The sequence below is a fragment of the Vanessa cardui genome, chromosome 25 (genome assembly GCF_905220365.1).
Source record: "Vanessa cardui chromosome 25, ilVanCard2.1, whole genome shotgun sequence".
Classification (NCBI taxonomy): Eukaryota; Metazoa; Arthropoda; class Insecta; order Lepidoptera; family Nymphalidae; genus Vanessa; species Vanessa cardui.
Window position 1 is genome coordinate 1,276,524 of NC_061147.1, and position 25,768 is coordinate 1,302,291.

Sequence of the window (25,768 nt, forward strand, 5' to 3'; positions counted from 1 at the left end):
CTATTTTAATTTACTTCTAATTTACGTGATTTGTATTACTTTAAATAATTTTCATATCAGAATTTGATTATTAAATCTAATTTCTATACAATAAGAAATACTTTTAATCTACTTTTATAGAGAATAAGTACACCTGTGTTAATAAAACAGTATATCGATGATCTAGCCACCTTAAAAGGTCTGGAGTCTTGTTTTTAAAGGGATCAGGCCATTGTAAAGTATATATACGACGCATCTGTTCTATCAGTTCTACAAACTGTTCATTTCTAAACCTGGAAAGGTATAACAGATAATAGTAATGTTATATAAATAATATGATGTAGTTTCACAGTGAGAACTGGCCAGAATTGTACGCCCTATATATATTTATCGAGTGCGGACACTATCGTTGTGATGTATAAATTTATTTTTATTAATGTATACTAATTACAGTTTAATTTCAATTTCAGATGCGGCGGTGACGCGATGTCGGTGGCGCCGGCGGTAAAGCGCGAGCGCGACTGTGCGAGCGGGGGCGGAGGCGCTACTGGGGGCGAAGGCGAAGGCGGCGGCAGCCCCGGCCGCAAGCGCCGCAAGCAGGCAGCGCCGGCGCGCGCGCAGCCTCCGCCGCTAGACCTCCACACCAAGATGGCCGATATCTACAAGAGCGCGTTCGCATTCGGAGAGCTGACCCTGCCCGCTTTCGATCCTCTGGCCGCGTTCCGTCTACTGCCGCGTCATGACCCTCCGCGCATCTTCAACCCAGAGGCTTACTGTGATCTTTGCTGCAAGGAGTTCTGTAATAAATATTTTTTGAAAACCCATCGAGCTAATAAACATGGCATATACGATGGTGAGCAGCAGCCGCATCCTGGCCTACCACCTCAAGTGCAACCCTCACCTCCGCGACGTTCCTCCGATGAAGATTCTGGGGGCACACCGCGGCGCCTCTCGCCGGACTCAGCGAGGCGCGCTCGCGAGGCTGCATTCCAACCAGACGTTTTACGGCGACTGGGAGTGACAAACCCGGAAGCATTTTGTGAAATATGTTGCAAGGAGTACTGTAACAAATATTTTTTGAGAACTCATCGCGAGCGAAGGCACGGCGTTCCTGTACATCGGTCGCCCATCGCGGAGCGGTCGCCGGCGGCGGTGACGCCACCAGCCGCCACCCCACAGTCATCTTCGCCGTCTGCGCCGACACCGCCGAGAGTGCTTTCAATTCCACCACAATACGATTCTGAAGAACCGCTCGAAGTAAAAAGAGAAAGAGAAGATCGAGATGAATTTGAGGCAGTATTGCGAGAGGGGCAAACCAGTCCGTTGAATTTGATCGTCGAGGAGCGCGGCGGGGCGTCTCCCGGCTCCGCGAGCGAGGAGCTGCGAAAGTTGCAGACTATGATATCACAGCTAAACGAGCTCGCAGCGGAGCGACTCGCCGAGGAGCCGAATGAAGCCCCGCGACCGCCCTCCTCTTCGCCACCGCCCCAAGACGAACGCCGATCCGGCGGCGCTGGATCCAGTTTTTGTGAAATTTGCAATAAAGAACTATGCAATAAATATTTTATGCGAACTCATATGCAACGTATGCACGGTATTTCATTAGAAAGTGGAACGCAACTAGGCGGCGTGACCTGCGACATTTGCCACAAAGAGTTATGCAGCAAGTACTTTTTACGAGTTCACAAGCACAACACCCACGGTATCCCAGCGCCGCCCTCGCCGGCCAACGCGTCCCCGGCCGAGCCCTGTCCGCTGTGCTCGCGTCGCTTCCGGGGGCCGAGAGCGTTGCGAGCTCATCTGCTCGCCGAGCACGCGCCGCCGACGCGACCGCCGCCGCCCCCGCCGATGCCTCCGCGTCCATTAGACTTACTCGCTCGCGACAAGCCCTACGCCTGCGCCTACTGTCCTTTCACCACGGAGGTCCTAGCGTTTCTGTTCGCTCACGAACGAGCACACATACAACGTGCTAACGAGCAGGCAGAAATTGTCGAGCCAGAGGGAGAGGTCACCACCGAGGAACCGAGCGAAAGCGGTGAAATTGGAGGAGAGATGGACGGCGAGATGGACGCTTACTCGTGTTCGCGCTGCGAGTTCCGCGCCGAGGGGTTCGCGGCACTCGAGGCACACGTGAGAGCGACCCACGGCGGCGCGGGGGCCCTGCTGGCGGTGCCGAGAGCGCCGCGCGCGCCTCTGACCATGCAGCCGTTCGTGCTGGAGGAGGCGGGCGGCGCGCTGAGTCTGCTGCCGGCGCTCGTGTTCCTGCCGGTGCGGCGCCGCGCGACCCGCCGCGCCACCGTCACGCTCACGCTGACGCCCGCCTAGCCGCGCCGCCAGTGCCCGCCGGCTGCGCGAGCCCCGCCGGCCCGACCCGCGCGCGTCCGCGGCCGACGACTACACCGCCCGCGGACGCGCTCGATCGCCGTACTGACTACATTTAATGCTGTGTGCCTTCGAGCGATCGCCGAGAGATAAGAGACGTGATCGTTCCCGAGGAGCTGTCCGCGGCCGCCCGCCCGAGCGCTTCACCGCGTGGCGGCCCCCGCCCTCTTTTTTTTGACAGAGTCTAACTTCGTATATTGAGAATTATATTCACGGGTGATATATGAAACGTTGCCGCTTATGAATCGGTTAATTTATTATCTCCTCGACGTTGGGTCGGTCCGAGACGAGTTTTTGAAACGTCGATTTCGATCGGGAGAAGAAATACACCCTAGGATTAGTTATTATTATTTAAACGATACGTATTTTATCCGTGAGTGCGTGCTCACGCTAGCGTCGTAGTACCGGTGCGATGTTGATCACTGAGCGAGCGCTCGGCGGCCCGACGCGACAGCCGGGGAGCTGCGCCGGCGCACAGCCCCAGTACCGACTAGCTGTACTGCGACAACCGCTCTACCTCACACTAGGTTTTATAAGCTGTTATTGTATAAATATATTTTGGAGTTACACTAAAGTACAAATGTTGTGTGTTGCGCCGCGGACGGAGACCGCGCTCATGTTAGCTACTTGATCTATTTATTGTTGTCTAGGAGAGACTTAAGCACAAAGATACGTACTATTGGGCAGTGATCAACATTAAACGTAATTTTAGTCTAAATCTGATTAGATATGTGGTCGTGTGGCTCGGCCAGGCGGTTTGTTGTGCAACACATCAGTCATTACGGGTCATTGTTTTGGGGTGGGCGTGGGCTGAGCCCCGCCGGTCCCTCGTCGTTGGCCGAGCTTACCGTTTTATATTTATTTCTAGTAATTTATAAATGAATGTGTTACAGCGGACCTGTCTTATGTATCTTCAGGGTCAGAACACCCGTTTTACCGATACATGATTCAATTCAAAGAACGAGAAATACTTTTGATTGGAACACAAATTATATATTTTGATACATTAAAATATATAAAAATGCTCTTATATAAGTAATGTAATGTTATGTAAATCAGATAGTCACGCGACTGAACTTCAATAGGGATATAAGTGAATTACAAATTTCAAAGTACAAATTATTAATAAGCAAAACCAATAAGATATACAAGAATATGATTATTGTAAGAGTTATCAAAATATTTAAGATTGCTAATATTAAAAAAACAAAAAAATGTTCCATTTTTAAAAACTAGGTAAAGATGTCATATTTTTTACCAGTCCAGCCAATCAGACGCTGAAGATAAATAAGACAGACCAAAATTATTATATTATATTGATAATAAAACCTTATTTGAAACAGGTTTATTTAAATAATTCGGTAGATCATTGTGGAGGTTAGCTTGTATAAACCATGCAGCTTCTAAAGAAAGTTCCTATGTATGTAATTAAGATGTAATTTAATGAACACTAGAGGTCGCGCGCGAAACGGCTCCCGACTGAGGCAAGGCTACCTGACTATGAAATTATTGTGATTGAAGATCAGGGTAAAGCTAATGATATTACAGATAGGTAAATGTACAAAGATTTAAATGATAGACAAGTTCTTGCAATCGTTGATCAATTACCGGAGCTAGGCGAAGATATTATTTTGTCGAGAGTGAATATCAGACAAGATACAGATGAAAACGTTCCTAAATAAGTTCCTGATGTATTGAAAGAGTTCCTTGAAGTTAATTTTGACACAGAAACACTTCCACTAGTCTTCCTGCACTCAGCCATTACAAAACTCGATCGGGAGCCGAGACGCGCGCGCGCGTTACAACAAATTATATTAATAACGTTTTAAATAATAACAAAATAAATAAAAAATGTACGCGTGGACGCGATCCTGATATGTATTCGAATTCCAATAGGCGTGCGTTTTTATAAAGGGGGAGACGCGAGATTTTTATTGTTACGGAGTTCGAATAATTAATGGATCGCATGTGAAGTAGCGAAGTATACTGTGTTCAGACTTGCTTTCTTTCAGCGTTGTACACCGAGTGAGCGTTTTATAGACCAATAATTTATATAGATGTAATTGTGACAGTACAAAGTTAGGCCAGACTACATCGGCGGTCGGTGATACATTAATCAGTACAAATTAATTTTAAGGTTAGTTGAAATACAGGAGGGACTACAGCATATGTTAGAAATAGTCAGCGCTCGGGTACAATGCTTGTAAACAGCTGTACAGTCGCATATATTATTATTGATTAAAAACTTTTTCTTTTGTCAATTAAAAAAGAAAAATATAAAGATTATCAACCAGTATTTTTATCGCAAGAAATTATTTTCAATGACTTTTCTGAACGTGTAACTACAAAATGCAACTTCAATTTATAAAGTGACCTAATGAATACATAGTAAATTTTGCATAACAGATATAGACAATTAAATCATATAAATTCGCTTACGTTAAAAAGTGACCGATATACAATGATTATTGCGTCGCGTTTTTTCAGTGAACCACTTTATAGCACGTAAGAATAGTCATTGATTTTAATTAAAGCTTTAAATTAACTGCCGATAACGAAACACATGAGCTTTTATTTGGCAGACATTTTACATTAAATTTGGTATTCTAGATTTTTTCAGTCGCAACGTATGTGTTTTTAATTGGTTGGAAAGATTTGGTTTCATAAAAAAAGCTTGTAAAATGCTATATAACACCAGTTGATTATAATTTATAATTTAATTGTTTAATAAAAATATACTTTATAAAATAGAGAGTTATATTATATAGTAATAAATTGATGGTATATTTTTATTAGACAGTCAATATTTTTAAGTTAACGAGTTGATGTGCTAATGAATATATTGTATAACTCGTTGCTTAAGAAAAAAAGCATTATTCTAATTTTAAATCAATTTTTTTTTAAATTAATTTTTTTTTATATTGAGCAATAAATGCTTGGCAAATGTACAATGTTTTATGTCAATAATAATTTAATAATGAAGTTAATTATTACAAAAAAAGGATAAACTAAATTAATGTTGACATAAATAAATTATAAGTTCCTTGAATGTCATTCCAAAAATTAGGCTATTTTTTATTTATGTTTAAGTACATTCTAGTCTTTAATATTTGCTTTTCATGCGACTGTATATAAAAGAAATGGTAATATTTTTTCAATTTTATGAGAACTGTGTTATTTCTAGTCAAATTATTTTTATATATTTTTAATTTTACCGATGTGGATGTCTTCGGTTTGAGAATACACGTGTTGCCATTACAATAACCACGGCGTATAGCAACACTCAAATATTTTTGGATAAAATACAAGCAAGTATGATTAAAAATTTTCGAAAATAATATATTAATGTATTTAACTCCTAATAACAACGATTGACGTCCACGTTGGGTGAAATTATATTTAAAAGAATAAAGAGAATTATATTGGCTATAGGGGAAGCCTAATCTTCAGCCGCGGCCATTACTTATCGCTTAATGATTATCGAAAGTTTTTTTTTTTAATCAGCTGAAATTTATCGAAGGGTATAATTTTTGTTCACACTGAATAATAAAAAAGGTTTTATATGTTAAAATTAATCATTTGTAATATAATAAATCTAGTCATTTTTTTTAATTATAAATAAGTTTCTGTGAGAAGTGATAAGTAATGCGTTGCGGTCGGTATATGTTCCTAGATCCGTCTGTTTGTTATGTATTTGTTTTCCATTACTACGAAACATTTCTACCGTATTCAATAAATTAAATATACAAAATAAGTTGTTATTTATTATACCACCTTATACGTCATTTACTATACACCTCATTACTTGGAATATATGTGTTTAAAATTTAGAAAGATTAACAACCAGTATTGCCCTGGATTCTGAAATCTGAATCACTATATGTATATGTCGTATAAAATTATATCATATACATGAGCAAGGGAATAATCTCCAAAATTCTTTAGAATGGTTTTTGAATTAGACATTATCAGGTTTTACCTTCGTTTTAAATTAGATTTTTTGGAAATATACGGATATAAGTAAGAACAGTGTAACTGCGTGCTCTCCGAGGTGCCGGAATGTTCCCACTTCCAACACCCAGACTGAGACTCTTTGATACTAAAACTCACTAACTTTTTACGACTCAGTGTGGATTGGAAACCAGGACTTCGGCATGAAGAACAATGCAGTGTATTGAATATAGCATTATATTAGGACTCCACTATTAAGGCGAGCATGGAATCGCTTACCGAAAGTCACAACTATCTATTCGTACTTATCTAAAATGTGTGTGTAAATCTAACCTGCGTCCATAAATATTTGAGCATTATTTAAAACAAAAAAATAATAATCATTTATTTCAAAATATTTTTCCCATAAATCAAATAGTTTATAAGCCAGTTTCTTTCCGTAGCTTCGTTCTGTTGTGATAAGGATCTTAGGTATATTTCTCCAGGTATTCAATTCCAGATAATATATGTCTGTGCTAAATTTCATTCAGATTCAGCGGTTCAGGCTTGATAACTTATATCCATCCAAATCTTCGCATCGTTATAAATACATTGTCTGAAAATAGTTGATTTTATCAGAAATAAAGAGCGATCAACCAAAATCAGATGTAATACACAAAAGAAACATAACTATGTGTTAATTTAAATAATACTTGACTACTAATGACTTCGATATGTAAAACGAAATATTTATCATTATTTTTTTTGTTATAAAATTTATTGTAAGTATACAAATTTTAATTATATAATAAAATACTTGCATTCAAGCGTGTGAAATCCATTATTCCATAAAATTATAAACAAATAAATCACAAAAAATTGAACCCTTCGCGGAAACCATCCAAAAGTTCCCGCCAAAAATACTCTTAATTAAAGATTATGTTCGCGTCAACTGTCAGCTTTGAATTCCAAAAAAAAAACATAAAATAGCATTTTATTAAAAAAAAAACAAGACCCATTAAAAATGGCGTTGCGAGGGTCGCATTGTGACTCGCATCTGTCAAACTTGTGGGGAAACTGTTTTTTTGGGTGAAATTGTTAAAAAATGGGTTAAATGTTAGAATATAATGGCAAAACATCGGGAGACACGGGTTAGCCGTGACGGTGTCAACACCGAGCCAACTTAACCCGGTCCGAGGGCGTCGCGGGCATTAACTTTGAACTCTACTCCGTTTTTTATGCACTTCAGATATCATAAATTGATATTAATATTATGTTTATTGCACACTTTAGTTTTAGTACATAATTTTAATTTTAATTTTAATTTTACTTGGTGGTAGGGCTTTGTGCAAGCCCGTCTGGGTAGGTACCACCCACTCATCAGTTATTCCACCGCCAAATAACAGTACTCAGTATTGTTATGTTCCGGTTTGAAAGGTGAGTGAGCCAGTGTAACTACACAGGTACAATGGACATAACATCTTAGTTCCCAAGGTTGGTGGCACATTGACGATGTAAGGAATAGTTAATATTTCTTACAGCGTCATTGTCTATGGGCGATGGTGACCACTTACCATCAGGTGGCCCATATGCTCGTCCGCCAACCTACAACATAAAAAAAAATTATTAACATAAGAATTAATAACATTAAGTGCTTAAATATATACAAATATGAACTAAACTAGTTACTGTATAAATCTTGACCGCGTGGCATGGTGGCAAGAATGCTAGCAGCATTTCCCCGTTGAATCGTATCGTTCCGATTCTCTGGGCGAAAAACGAACCAGCCCTCCTGTCACCAGTGGAGGCAATGAGGCGAGGTGTTATACTTTTGATGAAGCTTTTTGCACCACTACTCGAAGGGACAAGCATTTCAACAGCAAATGGAAAAAAATGTAATTAGATATATATAATACACGAATATTTAGTCCTTTTTTTTGCTTCAGCTTTTTCCGCAGCGGCACCGGCTCTTAACATTGATTCTCGGATATGAGATTGGGCCAACGTGTCAACACATGAAGCGAAAATTTAAACACTAGTTGAAATATACACAAATTCATATTTCGGTATACACGGTAAATATACCATTTACAATTTTTTTGCAATACATATTTGTATGTCTGTTTGTTCCGGCCAAGATCTGGAACTGCTGGACTGATTTTGACAGGACCTTCACTGGCTGACTGATCTACTAAGGTGTAACATAGGCTACAACAATAACTTTTCTGTTAAATTATAGCTATGCCCACACGAAGTCGCGGGCATAGCTAGTTATATATATGATATTTAGATACTTAAGTACATATACATACTCAAAAAAAAACAACAAATATTCTTTATTCAAGTAGTTTCGTAGTGAATTAAAGTAGTTTTGGAAAGCAGAATCTACCCAGAAGAACCGGCAAGAAGGTAAGTAGTTACCCTTTTCCACTATTTTAATTACAGAGTATGTCGGTAGAGCACATTTTTTTTTATATATCCTGCCTAGGAATCAGTAGGTCAACGCCTTTTATCTTAAATTTAATCTTCTCTTGTAATTTGGAAATATGCCTTTTCAATAATTTTTTGACAGAATTTTTCAAAGGCAACAATTATAAACAAAAATATTGTATATGTCGTTGGTTAACTTCTAAGATTTTGCATAATTGCCCAGAATTCGAATCCAAGTCGGGACAACATATGTTACTGTTGTTTTTCTATGAAAAAAATACGAATCACTAGTAACTAGAGTAACGTGGCCTACAAAATGTAATGCACAATAAACAAACGACTAATTATAATAATAATTAATAAATTATAGGTTTAATTATGAAATGAATCATAATAATAAACTAAGCCAAGTAAATATTTACATTATAATTATACGATTTATTGACTGTAATAAGTGTCATTCATTTTATCTTATGCGCGTACGCAACCGATGTGTCAGTATTACGCATATACGAACTTAAAATGACTGAAACTATATTTTGTTACGTATGTACAACAACAACGCCAGCCTGTAAATTTCCCACTGTTGGGCTAAATTCTGGCTGTCCCTTTGGGGAGAAGTTTTGGAACATATTCCACCACAGTTCCAATGCGAGTTGGTGTAATACACATGTGGCAAAATTTCTATGAAATAAGAAACATGAAGGTTTCCTTCACCGCCGAGCACGAGATTAATTATAAACACATATGAAGCACATGAGAAATCAATGGTGCTTGCCTGGGTTAGGACAAGCAATCATCGGTTAAGATACACGCGTTCTAATCACTGGGCCATCTCGGCTTACCTAAGTATAACTTTAGAAAAAATACATATGATAGAAGTTAAATTATACTTACAACTATAATGATTTACATCACGTGAATTTTAAAAGCAGCAATTGGGTTTATTACTCTACCTTAGTAACTATATCTATAATTACTAATACACCGGCAATTCCCTGACTTAGACTTGCTAGTAAGAATTTCTAAGACAGCACACTAGAATCTTCATCGGTATAGGTTAGTCACTGGATCAGAAAAGAATAATACATTAAAATTTAAAAAAAAATGTTAGTAATGGTCCAATCAAAAATCAAAATCAAAATAAACTTTATTCAAGTCGGCTTTTATAAGCACTTTTGAATCGTCATTTTATAATTAAGTGAAGCTACCACCGTAGATTCTACCGAGAAGAACCGGCAAGAAACTCAGTAGTTACTCTTTTTTAACATTAAAAAAAAACAAAGTCATGTTAATTAAATACAATTATTTAAACTAACGTATCCTGTATAGTCCATAGTCGGAAACTTGGCGTTATAAGCTTATCCTTACTCCTAGTGCACATACAATGATTATCACTGATTTTATCGAAGTGATCAATGTTACTGTGAATATACATAATATTGTTGTAAATATATTGCGACGCAACAGTGAGTATTCCGTCTTTGTTGAAAACATCCCGAAGAGAGTCTCTAGCTCCAAGATTATAAATAAACCGGATTGCTCTCTTTTGTAAAATAAAGACAGATTCAATATCTGCAGCGTTACCCCAAAGTAATATGCCATATCACATAATACTGTGAAAATAACCAAAATAAACTAAACGAGCAGTATCAACATCAGTTAGTTGTCTAACTTTTCTAACCGAGTATGTTGCCGAGCTGAGTATTCCTGTTAGGGATGATAAATGAGAAGTCCACTGAAGTCTGGAATCCAATTCTATTCCTAAAAACACCGTAGTATCAGCTACTTCAAGACGGTCACTATTTAAAGATATATTATAATTTTGCTTGCTAACATTGGGTAGGGTACTACCAAAAACTAGGGTAAAAACTACACATTTTGTTTTTTGAGCATTCAAAACTAAATTATTTACTGTAAACCAATTGTGTATCTGTGGTAATGTATCGTTCACATCGTCATAGTCACTTTTTTTCCTGTCAACCTTAAAAATCAGCGAAGTATCGTCAGCAATACTGGCTGAGCTGGCTTAGGCCTCCTTTCCACTTGACAAGAAAAATTAGAACGAATCCATGCTGTTCCAAGTCGATTGGTAGATTGTAATGGCAAAATTTCATTGAAATTAGACACATGCAGGTTTCCCAACGATGCTTTCTTCGGAGCCGATTATTTATAAACAAACATTAAGCATATGAAAATTCAGTTGTATTCCTTGGTTTGAAACTCACCAATTTTTTGATCAGATACTAGCCTTTCTATCTAGATAAGCAGCTTAGAGGATCGGAATTGGGATTTGGGCTAGCATTTGTGCCAACATTCCATGTGGTCATAAATTGTAGGTACATTATTTATTTATTTGTGTATAATTAAGGTCGTAATGTTAATAATTTAAAAACAATCATATTAATTGATATGGTCTTTTTATCAACTGTTTGGATATAGATAGTAAAAAAAAATGTAAATTGTATATAAATTTTGAAAAAGAACTTTAAATATAGGGACGCGTTATAAGGTAAAAAAATATCAGTGTTTAAAATAGGAGACAAATTTACATGAAAAATATTTTTTTTTAATTAAAATGATAGAAGTCGAAGTTAAACAGCTTAGTCTACGTGTACATTATTATTAAATATCAAAATTATATTACGCATATAACATACAATTAAATTCAATAATATTTAATGTATCATGTGTCTAATGAGTCAAGTTTGCGTAAGTAGGCTATTATAACCACCATATGACCATGTTGTAAAAGATTAAGTATAAGTTATGCAAAATAATTGTTCAAATATAAAAAAAATAATTACAGAAAAAGAAAAACGATGTATATTTAAAAAAGTTTGGAACGCAATTTTTTAAATTGGAATGACGTTGATCGAAATCTCTACAGACAAACAATAAGCAATCAATCAAGTATTATTTCAACGATATTGACATTTCTATTTTATCAAAAAATAACTTACAAAAATTACATTTTTTTATAAAAAAAAGTAAATTCGTTACGAGATTAAATGTAAAAAAAAATCTCTAAATCATTTTCTAAAACGCCATTGTCTAGTTTTAAACCCTTGCTTTTCCGAAAGCGTGACAGACGCGCGCCACGCATTTATTTCGTAAAATAGAAATAGCAAAAAAAACTTAATTCACTAAATACATCCATTGACCTACATAAGCTAAATCCCCGATTTCGAAAATTGTGTAAAAAACACCCTTTTATTACATGTTTTTTCCTCGCCGGAATATGTGTAATTGAATTCAATCCTTTGGAAAAGGGTTCTATAAAGTACCCAATATTGAGTTTTTTTTTTTAATTTCTCGTATCTGTCATTGTAAGCGCCAAAAATTATACGTTCTGTCAAAATTTCGCGCCATTTACGTCGGACATCTGCCGCAGAGAAAAAAGTTTTTAAACACAATGCAAATAGGGGAGGTGCAGGACATTAATTTTTAAGGGGAAAGTGTCGTTTTTGTGTAAAAGCGAAAAATGCATTTAAAGTATAACGAACTGAGATGTCCCCTCATTTCAATATTAATGTCCGATTCTGATGTTTTAGACGATTATCGACTGAATCGGGATGAGAGTAAGATCGAGTTCCGGTTTGTTCTGAATTCGATTTTGTATTTTAGTATCGAATTTGATTTTTATTATTTCTGTTTATGGACATTACTCTAACGATCGTTACAAATGAAATTACAATTACAAACTTTTGTAGGTTATTTTAATTTTTATTATCTTTCACATTAATATCTTTATTTGTTATAGCTTATAAATTGTCTGTTGAAAGTGAGTTTGGAATTTGGTAGCTCTTTATATATTTACTAACATCACTACTAATATAATAAAGTAATTATCTACATAAGATTGGGCACAGATAATGTATAAAATATTTCATTACTTCTGTCTTCTACGTTTATCAAATTAAAAAAAAACTATAAAGATGTAAATGTCTACAACCTGTGTTGATGAACTTCAAATATCAACACTTTCGCAAATAGTAATTATAAATAGATAATACTTTAAAAATATAATAATTAAATAAAAATCGGTCATTAAAAAAAACTCAATATAATTACGACAGTGAATTACACATCATAGTACATGTAATCCAGTAACAAAGTCGCCGCGAGGAGAAGAGCTTTGTCTTCAACGGAGAGATCTCTGTCAAAGGCCACACCAAATCTGTAAAAAAAAACATGCGCAAGGGAACAATTCATAGGAAAAAAAGTACTCTTGACTCTTGTTGTAAAGAACACACCCATTGACATTCTTTCGTCAGATCTCAGATTAGTGGTAGTTTTAAATGTGACACACAATGAGTAACCTTAATACTTCTTTATGAAATAAACAAAATTTTAAATTATTTTAAGGACTAATGTTTGTAAGGACGCAACAATCAGGAATCTTATTTTTATGAATATATTTTCATCATTCAAATCGAAAGTAGGATGTTATTACAAATAACAATTATCTACGACAACTCAGCAATACCGTTATAATTTATTAATTATGTCATTTAAGGTTTTCAAAAATTGCATTTTATTTGTATTCAACAATTAGGCATATTATTTATGATATCATATAGATAATAAAGAAGCATTGCAGTTATTGGTCTCTGATTTTAATCTGCATATATGTAGTAGTTTTAGATTTAATGAAATCTTCTCTAAATCTAAAAGTGCTCGCAAGAGACAATGAAATATATTTTGATATGATTTTCTATAAATTAAATTATTCGAGATATTATTTACATTCCGAAAATCGCACTTGAATATATAAAAATGAGTTCATTTAAATAAATCAATATTATAAATTAGTCAGCCTCACCTATCAGTTACAGGTGCTAAGAACATGGCATGCAGTACCCCCTGCCAGCGCTTACAAGTGCTACCGACAGATTCACCATCAGTATTGTAAATGTGAAACTGAATGTCTCGGAAACAGCTGATGGTTACACGAGGCCCTAGAGGATGATAATGGGAGAATTAACTATCGATTAAAACGTCTTGTAACAAGTAATTTGATGACAGAATATTCTGATATCATCTATTACATGATATGGTCATGAATATTGACATCATGAGTCTTAATTTGAAGCGGGTGAAACTACGAATACTATCTTTTTATGCTATAGGTAGGCGGACGACCAAATGGCCTACCACCACAAAGTGACATTGATGACCAATGACATAACATCAGATGGCACATATGCCAATCCAGAATGGATCTTTAGGTAAATATACTGTACAGATATTAAATGAATTATTGATTTTCCTTATTGTTACCAGAATATGCTTAACGTAAGTCATCATCGTAGTCATAACGTACTTTCTTTAATTCATACCACAGTATGAAAGTCCAGGAGGATAAAGTATCGTTAAACTCGCCGTTTCTAAATTAAGAGACGTCACAGACTTATCAAAAGGATGAAATATTAGAAACCTACGTACAGCATGTCACGTAGGCCGAATGTTATAATGTATTTCCTATGAAAATTGGCTATTGTCCATTTTCAAAGAAGCATATTTGTCTAAACAACTATGTTCAAGTATTAATTGTGATTTATTTATAGAGTTTATTGTACTTTACCGGATATCCAAAATATGCGTTCGCCGTTCTCCCGACTCACGACATATTCCGGTCGCACAGCTGTCCAGACTTGCTCGATACTCCCTATCTTTGTGCCTGGTGGAGAAAAAACCTGGAGAACATGAAGATTCATTCTTTATTATTAGATGATTTAAAAAAAGGATATTCTCAATTCGGTTATATTTTTTAATGCTTATTACCTCAGAACTTTGTTACTTAATTTTAATTTTTGGTTAGGAGGAAGGTTTTAGTCATATTTATCTTGACAAAGTAGGTATTTCCTCCTTACCAAGACCTTTCAAAAAAAATGTAACTGATTTTTTTATAGGTTCAATTTATTTACTTGAGTTTATCCACTCCACCTAATGAAAAATGGTGGTACAAATGCAAATACGGCCAGTTCAATATAAAAAGCATCGTTCACACTGGTGGCAGTTTTTTAATCAAATGCTGTATTCCCATATTCACGATGAATCTAATACATATTCTTACAAATAACCTTAATTACACGGTTTTTAAATATCATAAGACATCAGTTGAACACCTGGACTCTTTGTAACTGGCACGGCAGTATCCTCGACGTGCAGGCGTAAGGACGATTGATTCGCATCACTTCCGTACCAGAACCATCTCTCACGTGTAGCTGTAATGGTCTCAATCCATAGCAGAAGTAGCCAACCCACCAGCTGGAAATAATAAGTCTAGGATGGCATCCACCACATTTATTGTCGAGATATACACAATTCAATAATATTTACATACATTAAATTAATGTAAAATATATGTGTTATGTATATGAGTAGCCGGAGAAAGACCACAGTGGCGTGCACTTGGAGAGGCCTATGTCCAGCAGTGGACGGGTACGGGCTGATGATGATGATGATGATGTATGTGTTATAGTATTGTCTGTTTGTTACGAGTTTTTTTTATATAGTTAATGGCGTGACAGCTTCAAATAAGCAGTAAATACGAAATATTTAATTTTTCAAATAGTCTCCCTATCATTTTGGTCAGAAAAATTTACTAAAACCTCGCATTCGATTAGAACATCATATCTGATATCTTTGAACCACAAAAAGCAAAAACAATTTAAAAAGTTAAAGCCTTTCGTCTAACCTATTTTGTTCTTCGATGGTATACACCAAGTTCTGATCCGATGTTCTCACAAAGAATCTGTTTTTCTTCCCCCGCAGAAACAATACGCTCCTGACTCGAAGACGCTTTGTGATGAAAAGCCGGTCGACTGTTGATAAGTCTTGTAAGATGTGAGGTTCTGGTGTGACCTGAGATCGAGAGAAACTATCAGTGACCCGGCCGATAATCTTATTTAGCTTATCACATTCAATACTTAGATTCCGTGGTAGGCAGCCTTAATAGAATATGTCATACAGTGTCAGGGTTTAGTTACCCTTAACCTTCGCCTTCAATGTTTTCCAACCGCGGTTTCATGACAATTTCTACAGGAAAATTCGCACAGAAAATGTTTCTCGTTGAAACACAAATTAAGAGAACATTCTCAAACCGTTCATTTACCAGTAATTCGTTTCATGATTAATGTATATTGTTTTCCTCGATCAATATGCGAATATACATTTAATTCTGTTTACTGTGACCTGTAATTTGAAGGAATTGTGACTAAAATCTATTCAATACCGGTTACTTAGCAAGATACATATTATTAAGTCTATTTTAACCCTTAATAGGGCAGGAAAAAAATCAAAAATCAGCTTTTCATAGCTGAAGTATATGTATGTTCTTAATTCATGATTCTGACGTTGACACTTGAAATTCGAAAGCTATATATACCAGTAAAATAATTGTTTTTTTATCTAAGATTTTTTTTCTGTAAATAATGTAGGTAGCCTATACCTAAAGGTAGCCATTTTAAATATTGGGGAATTTGGCTAGAATAGGAGATTAGGATAATAGTTCCCTGTGCCCAATTAAGGGTTAAATTTAATAATTATTTTCTAAGTCACTACTTCTAGAATTGTATTGCCAATAATAAAAATTAGCTTGCAGAATGGTTTAGGTATAATATCCCGTTAAAACGTAATGGTTGACATGGAGAACAATTTTGCAACTAAGAAACGGTCGCGGGAATGAGTTTATTACGAACGCTGATATATTAAAAAAAAAAACAAAAATCAAAATATACTTTATTCAAGTGGGCTTTTATAAGAACTTTTGAATCGTCAATTAACAATTAAGTGAAGCTACCAACGGTTCGGAAAGTAGATTCTACCAAAAAGAACCGACAAGAAACTCAGTTACTCTTTTCCAACATTTAAAAAAAATACAGTCATATTAGTTAATACAATTATTTAAATTAATATTTATGAAGTATACTTTCTATACAAAACTTGTCTATCTTAAAACGATCTGTAAAAGCTACGTACACCTCTACATACGTTCAATGAACGAGTAAGTACTTTAGTATTTCTTTTTTTGTTATGTTATAGGGGCCAAACGAGCAGGAGGCTCGCCTGATGGAAACTGATAACCAACGCCCATGGACATCTACAACACTGGGGACCTTAAAAGAACGTTGCTGGCCTTTAAGGAAGTAGTATCTACGCTCTTATTTTTAAAGGTTCCAAAGTCATATCAGTTCGGAAAAACCGCCAGAAATTAATTTAATTAATAAATAAATTCGATTAATGATAATGATCAATTATTCTCCATCTTTGCAATTGAAGTAATTATTACTGACCTGTATTGGAGTTATGCTTTTATTTTATTTCAGCACAATTAATCACTATTATCTTTTCCTTAATAGAAGAATGGCAGATTCGTTAAAAACATCATTATATTTTAGTTATTGTTCGTCACGTCTTATAATTGTAAATAATTTATATTTATAAAATTGAATTGGTAAAGAGTAACTAATTGTTTCTTGATGTCTATTGCGGCTGATTCTATATTTGAACTAAAACCTATTTCAACCACAAGATTCAGACCTCACCTAAAGTAAAGGCAAATATATAACTTGGACATTCATTTCACATGATATAGTTAATCGAGATCTAAATGATATATTCTTATCCAATGCATCAATACCTTGTAACGAAATACATAAAAAAAAGCTCGATCGCTTGTCACAGAGGCTTGGATTTACTTGTAAGTTAGCGCTTATTGTTATTATATGCTTGGGATATTATAATTTCATTCATAAAAAGTTATCCTTTATGCTTTTATTATACTTTAGTACCTCTGTGTTGTAATAATTATACTTAAAAAAATAAAATGAATGAATTCGCATTAATTGCAAAATATTATATTTTCGAAAAAAAAATGTGGTCCGACTTTTTGTGAAAACTTTTGAAATAATTGAAACTCTTTCTAGATATAAAGAATTTTGACTTACCAACCATTTCATACAGATAACTTATTGAGTAGTAAGAGAGACTTACATCTGAATATTTTTTAGGAAATCCTGGAAACCCTACTATCATTTGAATTTCAAAATTACATTTTTGCACCGATAAATAATTCGGAAACTATGATTTGATCACCACGCTAAACGTTGGTAGATCTACCGAAAATTGATACATTTGGGAACACTACGCATAACCAACATAAAAAAGTATAGTAACAGCTTGTAAATTTCCCACTGCTGGGATAAGGCCTCCTCTTCCATTAAGGAGAGGGTTTGGAACATATTCTACCACGCTGTTCCAGTGCCAGTTAGTGGAATGCACATGTGGCTGAATTTCGATGAAATTAGACACTTGCAGGTTTCCTCACAATGTTTTCCTTCACCGCCGAGCACGAGATGAATTATAAACGCAAATAAAGCACATATATTCAGTGGCGCTTGTTTGGGTTTGAATCCACAATCATCGGTTAAAATGCACGCGTTCTAACTACTGGGCCATCTCAACTCAGATCCCAACATAAGCAGAATTATTTGTAAGTACATTGAATTTAAAATGCAAGTCTAAGTTTAGTTTATCTTAACTTATTCGATTTTATCAGAGGATTTTCTTTAATATAATCTAGCACTACAGCATGCCTAAAGACATTTGAATACATTTCTTTAATATTTCAAATCGATTTGACAATACTTATGCTGGAGTAATAATCTAATTATTTTGTATTAAATCTAATAACTGACTAACCTTCAATACAGGTTTTTCTACTTCCACCAAGGGCTCCTTGACGTACGCGTAGGGCTCCGAGGGCGCCGCTGGGATCGGTGCGGCTTGCATCATCATTTTAACAATTACATTTAAAAATTTTCATTTTTCCAAAATTATTGACAATTAGCAAAAATCGATTTTGACATTACTTATGTCAATTTTAATTCCATGATTTATATTCTGTTATTTATTAAATGAGGTATGATATTGCTATGATGGTTAATTTTTAATTTGCATCAAGTGTAAATAATAAACAAATAAATATTGGACAAGATCGCATACTTTTATCCCAATGCAAGTAGCTAAAGCACCTGTGTTCTGGACAATCAGAAGTAACGATGGTACCACAAACACCCAGAGTCAAGACAACATAGAAAACTAACGAACTTTTTCTACATCGACTCGGCCGGGAATAGAACCTGGGACCCATGAAAATGACCGCCGGTGTACACACTACCAGAATAAAACGATGACGCTTCCGCCGTCCGTCCACTGAGATTCATTCAGACGCATTTTAATGCGGTTTTCGTTAATAAACAAGATGATTCAAGAGGAAAGTTTGCATGTATAATAAATGCATATTGTAATAATTCCGACTTTCCAGGTATTTCAACTTTCCTAACCGGAAAAGAACAATAGTGTTACGTTTTGTGTTTGTTTTTCAATCTTAATATTCCTTTTTGTATCCGTGTGTAGCCGGGTAGCTAGTATTCATGAGATTCTTTGTGTTTATCCCAGTTCGGGAGAGTATATTTTACTAGATCTATCAGTCAAAAGTTAGAGACAAGAGTTTAGGAACATTTAAAGAAACTGCTGACGAAGTACTGTAAAAAAGTAAGATTATAGTCTTCATATTAAAAAAATATATATTTTTGAAATGTTACAAAATCTTCAAACAAATTGAAAATCAAACTTCGAATTAAATACAATATACAAACGCTTATTTTAGGTTAACTTAGTTTCAAAATATAAAACTCAATTTGTAATATTTAAAGTAGGACAAAAATATGAACATAAGAAAAAAAATCATGCAGTGTTACAGTTTACAACTTATTCAACGGCACAGCGGTTTGGCAACAATCGATACCCCATTTGACCACGCAAAAATCCTTATTAATTCAAAATGTCGCTTGCATAAAAACGAGTCGTTAATTCTATACGATACGACACACTCCTGCTTAGAATAATGACCGAATCTTTTCCAAATGCATTTTTCCCCTAAAAATGAAGTTAGCGACGATTATTTTTATTCATTCGGCCTTGCATACAATGGAGCGTTTCAAATTTCGATAAAATTTGCGTTTTTGCATAAAATGTTAACGCAGGGCGGCGCGTGCGCACGCATTTAAATATACTGTGACCACGGTGAGGATTACATATTGGGATAAAAATTTTAATATTTTTTATGATTTCGTATTACTTTTATGATAAATATAAGAATTATTAATTATATGTAGTAACATGTTATCTTTTATATATTTTATAAATATCTAAAAGCTTATTATAATTGAATTAAATAAAATGAATCAATAAACATTAATTTCATTTACAGGCATTTTAAATGGATAGTATCGTATTGCTCGTTACAATTTATAGTTTTTAAATAAATTTATAATTTACTTATTATAAAATTTTGTATTGTGTGTAGTAAAATATTGTGTAATTTAAAAAATATATAAAGAATTAAATGTTCTTACAATAATATTTTATTTTTTCTTATATTACAGTTACAAAATTTATTTTCCGTAACTGTATGTAAGATGGCGTATCATGTAAATATTTCGAAACTGTTTTATAAGGTTGGGTTAGGTTAGTTCTGTTATATATAAATATAAATAAATATATAAATAGTTCTGTTGTATACGTATAGATAGATAAAAAAGCTTGGAATTAATACCTGTTGATTTCCAGGCAGGATACATTACATACATATATATAATTGTATTTAGCTAATATAATTGTATTTTTAAATGTTGAAAAATAGTAACTACTGAGTTTCTTGCCGGCTCTTCTCGGTAGAATCTACTTTCCGAACCGGTGCGTGGTAGATTCACTTTATTTTTAAATGACGATTCAAAAGAGCTGGTAAAAGCCCACTTGAATAAAGTTTATTTTCATTAGGAATTTACCGGAAAGATGGCAACAAGTTGTTACAAATAACGGGGCATATATTATAGATTAATATTAAATGCATATTTTTTTAAATGAAATCATATAGCTTGTTTAAAATACCACAGAACTTTCCTTCCAACGTAATATGAAACATTAACTACGACAAACAGTGTCCCGACCACGTTATGCCCACCCTACACACATTGTGCCTCCACTTCATTGTTACAAAGATTGATAAAAGCGATATAGTTTGCGTTTTTTTCCTCAAATTTAAATGAAGTCCCCCTCGGTGCAGCGACGCCATTTGCATGGTGTCGTTTACGTAAAATCTGTGTTTTATAATAAATGAGAGCTGGCTGTGCAACCATGTGAAAATAAAAATAATTGCTCTTACAAAATGATATATATATATAAAAATTTAAAACTAAAACTTGTCAAACAATTTTATTTGTTTTCATCGTTTCTATTCGTCTTTTCTATATAGCGTTGGTTTAAAGCGTACTTGGCATATTAAACTATTAATTATTTTTCTGAACGATAAGTAAATACTTATGATAAATAATTGTTAGTCCTTACAATTACATTATATTTAACTAGCTGCTTCACTCGGTTTCACCTGGGTTCAAAATTAGTTTTCCGCCTCCGAGGATTATAGACGGCTGTTAATGAATAAAATTAATTAATTAATATAAATAGAAGTGATCTGTTTATTATAAATAATCATTTATTGTTGTACATCCAGGATAACAGATGAAACAGAAATATCAATTTTTACTATACTTTGTTAATAAATTATTTTTTTTAATATGATAATGATGTCCTAGCTGACCATGGCCACCCAAGGAACACTAACCTGTGCATTGTAGGACTACGCACAAGACGCGAGTATGCCTGCACATAAATGCACAGTCATTTATGCTATTACGCTCTCCCAATTGGATATCATTATTCAGGACAAATCTAGGGCAACTACATCTCAGACTACTGTGAGGTTATTTAAAGATTTAAAGTTAGAATTAGAATATAGCATACCCTTGCTTTATCTCGCTGAGCCTGTCAGCCTTGGACTTTTTATATATCTAGATAGAACGCGTCGATAAAAATTGTGTTCAACAGCTGTTCACAAATAGTATGACGTCACACCAACATAGTGACATGACATGACGACCTCCGTAGTCGAGTGGTGTGTACACCGGTTTTCATGGATACGCCACTCTGAGGTCCCGGGTTCGATTCCCGCCGGGTCGATGTAGATTACCATTAGTTTTCTATGTTGTCTTGGGTCTGGGTGTTTGTGGTACCGTCGTTACTTCTGATTTCCATAACACAAGTGCTTCAGATACTTACATTGCGATCAGAGTAATGTATGTGATGTTGTCTCATATTTATTTATTTATAGTAAAGATGCCTCTTTTGTTTTTTTTTGTCGTACGGCACTGAATCTAGACGTAAAATAATCCAAGCCCGCAGCTTACCGAAGTAGTCGCTTAAATAAACAAATACATTATAAAAAACGCATGGCATTAGTACTTGGTTGATGATTTTCAAGTAGTTTACAATTATACGTTAAATTAAATTGTAAATGATAAGTTCTTTAATAATACTTACGAAATAGATACGGTCGTTTTTGTCAATTCTTCTCGGACCTCGTTAGATTGTACAGTCGGGGTAAGAAAAGGTTCGTCACCTTAAGATCTATTTTCGTGTGCTCAGTATGAGCGATAATCAGCTTTACAGATCGAGAATGACATATTGCGTCGCAATGATTCGATGTTTAGATTCAAAAGGTACCAGAGAGTTTAAGACTTGATAAGGGAATGAATTTGAGAACTCTGACTGTACATGCCCATCACACTTTACTTTGATTTATCTCAGAATTACGATTTTAATCATATTTGAATAAAATAAACTTACTACTATATAGGTACTAAAGATCTGTTACTTCACTAAGACACACCCCTCCACTTTCAATAATCGGCGTACATCAACGCGAGTCATACTATGTATGTTAAACTAACAGGTGTACGCGTCTTTGCTCGTGTTTTAAGAATTCATATAAGCAGGTTAGACATTATAAAAGTATGCTGTTTTTATTTTTTTCAAAATTGCATCAAATTTGGGTGGCTGAAAGAATATGTAGTCCCTACCACTCATAGACAATGGCACTGTAGGCAATATTAACCATTCCTTACATCGCCCCCAACGTTGGGAACCAAGATGTTTTGTCCCTTGTGCCTGTAGATACACTAGCTCACTCACCCTTCAAACTGGAACGCAACAGTACCGGGTATTAATATTTGATGGTAGAATATCTCATGAGTGGGTGACGCCTACTCAAATTGTATAAAGCTCTACTACTAATTGTAAAACCTAATTGAATAAGCTTTTTTTTCAGTTAAGGTTTTATCCTACAACATCCTTCAAGTCTGAACCTGAATGTGCAATGCATTTCGAAAAAGGTTTTATATAATATTAGTATATAAGTACTGGCACTTTGTAGTGTCACACTTTTTAAATTAATTCTATTAATTATAACACAGTATAAAACAAAGTCGCTTACCGCAGTCTGTCCCTATGTATGCTTAGATCCTTAAAATTATGCAACGGATTTTGATGCGGTTTATTTTAAAACACTGAGTAATTTAAGAGAAAGGTATTTGCATATAGAAAATGAGCAATATAGAAAAGGAACACTGATCATTTTAGAAGTTTCTAATGTGATGTCGTAAATAAACAAATTCTGTAGTAAGTATTTTAGTATTACTATAGCAGGGGGGGTTGCTAATATAACATATAAGGGGGGGTTAAAAACATACAATGAAAGACGAATGGTATTCTTGTAAATTCTGTAATTCACTTTTGTACTTCAACAATATTTTCTCATAATCTCATATTATAATATTAAATAACATTCATACACAATATGAAGCACTTCGCTCGACAGTTCAATTTTAAACTCTAAGACATAACAATAAAGGTGAATATCAAATGACAATATACACGACAAATACTGAATTTTTCTACTTCATCTAAGCATGTAAAAAATGATACATTTAAACATTTCGCAGTTTGTGAGATGTGTCGATTTTAAAAATAAATGAATCGATATATAAACTTTATAAAAATAAATGTAAATTATATATAAATTCGAGCGAAATACGAACAACACACCGCACAAGCTAACGACGCAACAATATATTATAATTATAACAAAAACGATTCATTTAATTTTATAATTATACGAATTATTGCAACATTGTAATTCATTTAATATTATAACAATCATAGTTTGTTCGACAATTCCATTTTTTTAATAAATATGTATACAGGATGTTCTTGATGACATAACATTGTAACACGCTGTATAATTTCAACGACATTAACATTGAATCTAAGACCTATTGCTAAAAGGACTTATGTCAAAAACAATAATATATTTATTTGTGTTAAAACGACGTAACTCATCATTAATACCAACAATATATAAAACATCATATCCGTTGATTGTTTCCACTCTAATTAATAGTAAACTTTATTGATATAGGCCCTTTTAGTATTAGCCCTTAGATTCATACAATATTTTTTTTAATATACATATGTAACTGTATAGTTATATCATAACCAGCATATATATTTTTTAACAAGATCCGTTATGAATTGTATAAGAAATATTAACATGAAAATTGTAGTCAATAATTTAAAGGACCAAAAACGATGATTTTAATATCATTGGAGTGGCGCCATCTATACGCGATTGAAGTAAACAGATTTTATTCAAATCAATATCTGCTTGAGTTGAAGGGAAATATAAAAGTAAAGTAAAGTAACAGCCTGTAAATTTCCCACTGCTGAGATAAGGCCTCCTCTTCCATTAAGGAGAGGGTTTGAAACATATTCCACCACGCTGTTCCAATGAATTTCGATGAAATTAGACACATGCAGGTTTCCTCACGATGTTTTCTTTCACCGCCGAGCACGAGATGAATTATAAACACAAATTAAGCACATATATATAGCGGTGCTTGTCAGGGTTTGAACCCGCAATCATCGGTTAAGATGCACGCGTTCTAACCACTGGGCCATCTCAGCTCTTAATAGCTCTTGAAGGGAAATATATGAAACATTTTTTTTTTGTTTAAAAATAAACGAATTAGTGTGACAAGTGTCGAGTAACCAGTGTGATAAAGAGGAACATTTTATTTACACTTAGTATAAAACATGATTTTATATATCTAAGAAGGCACATTGGTACATAACAAACTATTTACAAATGTATACATATATAAATATCATCTAAAAATATATTTTTTTTATCACATTTACTTTATATTATATTTATATATTATATATGTTCAATATTGTGGTCCTTTTATTTGCCTTGTATATAAGTGACTGTTGTTTAAGTCACGTTGAGTCAAAGCGGTTCTGACTTATTTCTAGTCTCAATTATATAAGCTGCGCAGTTTCATTTAAAACTAATACATATATAAAATATCAACTTTTATTTAAATATATTTAAAAAATGCTTCAATATAAAGCACCATGTATAATAAATATGATTACGTATTTTAAATATTAATTTAAAAATTGTGCTAATTCATTTGAACGTAAAACATAAATACTTAAAATACGAATTAACAAAACTAAGTTGTATTTTTTTTATTTATTAAGAAAATCAAATTTCCTCACAAAAAATTAATTCCTAGTCGGAGCAAAGGACATTTAATTTCGATGTTCAATATTCACACAATAAACATTTTTTTTCTTTCTAATACTACAAAAAAACGTAAGATGGACCGTATAGTTTATTAGGAAAAACCAAATTGTTAATTTAATTCAAGGCCGCAGACGTGAAGATCAACACTACAGCGCCACTAACTCACCTGGAGAACGCAAGTAGAACTAACGACGCCATTTTGAACTGTTTGTTAACTGTCAAACTTGTAACTCGTTTTCGTGTCAATAGATGGCATTAGTAGTATAATAAATTGCGTTTTTAAAGTATTGTATAGCTATTAATATCATGAACGTGCTATAAACGTATTAAATGTATATACCATCATGTCATATGGGCCACTTGATGGTAAGTGGTCACCACTACGAACAGATATATTAAGGCTGTAAGTATTAAAAGTTTCTTAATACTTGAAATACAAGATGTCAGGTCCATTGTGCCTATAGTTGACAAACAAAATTACTGAAACTA

The 25,768-nt window shown here is 34.4% G+C and overlaps 2 protein-coding genes across 2 annotated transcripts; one reads left to right on the forward strand and one right to left on the reverse strand.

Annotated features, from left to right (window-relative positions):
- Positions 1 to 455: 455 nt before the first annotated feature.
- On the forward strand, positions 456 to 2,304 carry LOC124540539 (zinc finger protein 219-like). The gene has a single exon (XM_047118194.1). It carries the CDS (start codon positions 466 to 468, stop codon positions 2,302 to 2,304), a length of 1,839 nt encoding a protein of 612 aa, XP_046974150.1. The 5' UTR covers positions 456 to 465.
- A 10,500-nt stretch (positions 2,305 to 12,804) lies between these two features.
- LOC124540559 (phospholipid scramblase 2-like) lies at positions 12,805 to 18,566 on the reverse strand. The gene is made up of 6 exons (XM_047118233.1): positions 18,430 to 18,566; positions 15,425 to 15,591; positions 14,853 to 14,994; positions 14,309 to 14,420; positions 13,547 to 13,682; positions 12,805 to 12,901 (listed from the first exon to the last, which is right to left on the reverse strand). The coding sequence occupies exons 1-6, from the start codon at positions 18,523 to 18,525 to the stop codon at positions 12,805 to 12,807; spliced, it is 750 nt and encodes a 249-aa protein (XP_046974189.1). The 5' UTR covers positions 18,526 to 18,566.
- Between the last annotated feature and the right edge of the window lie 7,202 nt (positions 18,567 to 25,768).